Source organism: Sinocyclocheilus anshuiensis, unplaced genomic scaffold (assembly GCF_001515605.1).
Source record: "Sinocyclocheilus anshuiensis isolate Anshui unplaced genomic scaffold, SAMN03320099.WGS_v1.1 scaffold708, whole genome shotgun sequence".
NCBI lineage: Eukaryota > Metazoa > Chordata > Actinopteri > Cypriniformes > Cyprinidae > Sinocyclocheilus > Sinocyclocheilus anshuiensis.
In genome coordinates this window covers 2737212-2740907 of record NW_015555881.1, presented here as the reverse complement: position 1 = coordinate 2740907, position 3696 = coordinate 2737212, and the positions used below count along the sequence as shown (strand labels likewise).

General features: G+C 39.7%; 1 protein-coding gene across 3 annotated transcripts in view; it reads right to left on the bottom strand.

The window, feature by feature from the left end:
- The window catches only part of rab27b (RAB27B, member RAS oncogene family), a 36208-nt gene extending 33997 nt beyond the window's left edge, over positions 1-2211 (bottom strand). For all 3 annotated transcript variants that reach the window (XM_016470272.1, XM_016470273.1, XM_016470271.1), the window contains exon 1: positions 2137-2211. In XM_016470272.1, the coding sequence (XP_016325758.1) occupies positions 2137-2138 (2 nt within the window). In that variant the 5' untranslated portion in view covers positions 2139-2211. The remainder of the gene's footprint in view (positions 1-2136) is intronic.
- Positions 2212-3696: the final 1485 nt, after the last annotated feature.

The following is a 3696-nucleotide window of genomic DNA, read 5'->3' as shown; positions in this document are numbered from 1 at the left end:
AAATACATGTGTGTAAATACATCTAAATGCCACTTCAGATGCAGCTTCTGTGTTGATTTAATTTGCTTGGTAACAGCCCAGATGTCTTATTATTCTAATTCCCTGATTAAATGTAAGAATTTGACTCAAAATATAATGGACACTTTTAGAAAAAATGGCTTTATATAGGTAAAAATGCCCATAAAACGTAAAAATCAGTTTAAACTGATTGGAAAAGATTAATTTCTATCAGTATGAACTGACCACCACACAGAATATGAAGAATATTAAAAACATTATGAGTCAGCTGTCTTCGGCAGTCCTTAAGGTACCAGCACAATAACACACTCAGCAAAATATCGTCTAATTATCGTTATCGATAAAATCCCAGAAAATATCGAGATATTATTTTTTGTCAATATCGCACACCCCTAGTGGCTGCATTTATTTGAGAGAAAAAAAATACTACCCCTGGCTCCTGACAATATATTGTGGTCTTATGAAGTGAAACAATCCGTTTGTGCAACATTATATACAACATTATTCCCTGTAATCTAGAGCCTCAGGCAAACGGGTACGAACGAATCATTCTTTTGAACCGGTTCTATTTGGTGAACTAGATGAATCAGTTCACCAAATCAGACTGAATCATCTGAAACAGTTCGCGGCTCGAGCAGCACAGATCTACAAGTTACTCAATCAAAACTCACTTTCAGATGCCTGACAGTCACTCCGACTGGAAATGAGCCAAAATAGCGGCATATCTGATCCTATGATGAATGAATCATTCAGTGCTCCAGTTCCTCCAATAGTCACTGAACTGAGGAAACAATTCGACTCGGACCGAAGACCGATGAACCGCTGATATGCGCATGCGTGAACCGAGTGCTTGAATGAAGGAACTGATTTATTCACTTTATATGCTTTTTAGACATGTAAAACAACCATGCTTCACATCATTATTGGGTGCTTTAATAATATAATTGCAAATATGTTACATCATTGTGTGATTATGTAAACGAACTAGTGAGCTGAACCAGTTCACTGAAACGAACTGTCTGAAAGAATCAGTTTGTGGAAAAGAATCAGATGTCCCCGTTGCATGAGGCTCTGGATTACGGGTAATAATGCTGTAAATAATGTTCAGTTTCTTGCACAGACCAATCATTTCTCTTCATAAGACCTCAACATATCGTCAGGAGCCACGGGTATTTTGTGTTCCTTGATATGCTGTTTTTATTCTCAAAATCATGCATTTTATGAATCATCAAGGCGCACGGTTTCAGCTAAAAATCTTTTCCGTTCTACTGAAGAAACAAAGTCACCTATCGCTTTAAACATCAATCGAAGAAAAAAAAAATCCCAAATACAGACTCAAAGTCACGATGAAACAAAAGTAACAACAGATCTTTTCTTTTGTACAAAAACAATGTAGGGCGGGGTCTTGGTTCTACACACTGGATGATGATTGGATGTTGAGATGTGGGCGTGGCACTCAAAAATGTACGCAGATGAATGTGAGCTTGCAGGGGTGGAGTTTATGCACCTAGCAACCACCTAGCAACCACTCACCACATCCTAGCATTGTGCCAACAACTTCTGCTCAAGCAAACACTCTCTAATTTACTAATTAGACATTTATCTGACTTATTTTAATTGATAGTTTATTTACAGTCACAGATTACTGGTGATCAGTGGTGATAATCACTCATAAATCTACAAACCATGAGCTACTACTATGGTAAATGTCCAAAACACCATGGTAATATCATGGTACACATGCAAAAAAACATGGTACTACCGTTCTAAAACAATTATAGGACCATAACAATTGTTTACACTTGAAATCAAGCAGCGACAGACATAATTATGAGATACTACCATGGTAAATGCCTAAAAATCATGGTAATACCATTCTAAAGCCATTATAGCAGTGAAATCAGACATGATTCAGATTGACATGATGGAAACATCACACATGTGCACAATTGTTGTGATGCTGCGCGGTGTGTGTGTGGTGACTCAGGCTTCCGCCACACACACACACACACACACACACACACACACACACACACGACACTCAGCTCACGGATCCACAGCAGCACACATGATGATGTTCATAATCATAACACGAGTTAGCACCAGTGATTTACTCACATCTCAGTGGCTGACGCTGAACGTGATCACAGGTGTTTCGCGTTCTTCATCCTCATCCTCATCCTCAGCAAAGCCCGCCGCCGTCTTTTCCGTTCTACTGAAGAAACAAAGTCACCTATCGCTTTAAACATCAATCGAAGAAAAAAAAAATCCCAAATACAGACTCAAAGTCACGATGAAACAAAAGTAACAACAGATCTTTTCTTTTGTACAAAAACAATGTAGGGCGGGGTCTTGGTTCTACACACTGGATGATGATTGGATGTTGAGATGTGGGCGTGGCACTCAAAAATGTACGCAGATGAATGTGAGCTTGCAGGGGTGGAGTTTATGCACCTAGCAACCACCTAGCAACCACTCACCACATCCTAGCATTGTGCCAACAACTTCTGCTCAAGCAAACACTCTCTAATTTACTAATTAGACATTTATCTGACTTATTTTAATTGATAGTTTATTTACAGTCACAGATTACTGGTGATCAGTGGTGATAATCACTCATAAATCTACAAACCATGAGCTACTACTATGGTAAATGTCCAAAACACCATGGTAATATCATGGTACACATGCAAAAAAACATGGTACTACCGTTCTAAAACAATTATAGGACCATAACAATTGTTTACACTTGAAATCAAGCAGCGACAGACATAATTATGAGATACTACCATGGTAAATGCCTAAAAATCATGGTAATACCATTCTAAAGCCATTATAGCAGTGAAATCAGACATGATTCAGATTGACATGATGGAAACATCACACATGTGCACAATTGTTGTGATGCTGCGCGGTGTGTGTGTGGTGACTCAGGCTTCCGCCACACACACACACACACACACACACACACACACACGACACTCAGCTCACGGATCCACAGCAGCACACATGATGATGTTCATAATCATAACACGAGTTAGCACCAGTGATTTACTCACATCTCAGTGGCTGACGCTGAACGTGATCACAGGTGTTTCGCGTTCTTCATCCTCATCCTCATCCTCAGCAAAGCCCGCCGCCGCTTATTCCGCTCGAACCGCGCCTCATCCGAACGGGAATCTGCTCAATGAGACGCTCAATGAGACGCTCAAACACTAAAGCACACCTCCTCAAGTGTACTGATGAGTGTGTGTGAGGCTCGTGTGGATCTGTGGCAGCCGAACAGTTCCCAGCCCCGCGGCGGCGCGTTCTGATCCGGGTCCTAGCGCCGCCGAGCGTCTGCGAACGCCAACAACAGGTTTCAGCGCGATCATTGGACGTTCGCTTATGAATATTAATCAGATGCTGACGTTCTTTACTGGCGCGTCCAATTAAGAGTGTAATTAATATTCACGAGGTGAGGCTTCACACATCCATAGACTGCGAAAATGCAGTCAAATGTAAAAAAAAAAAAAAAAAAAAAGAAAGGTAAACCAAGACAATAATTCAGGAATTATAGAATGCTGTTTGGATACTATTTTTTTTTTCTTCGTATTTTTTACTTTGAACTGAAATTTTAGATAATTGCTAAAATTTTATAATATTTTAAAACATGTATTGACTTTTAAATATGATATC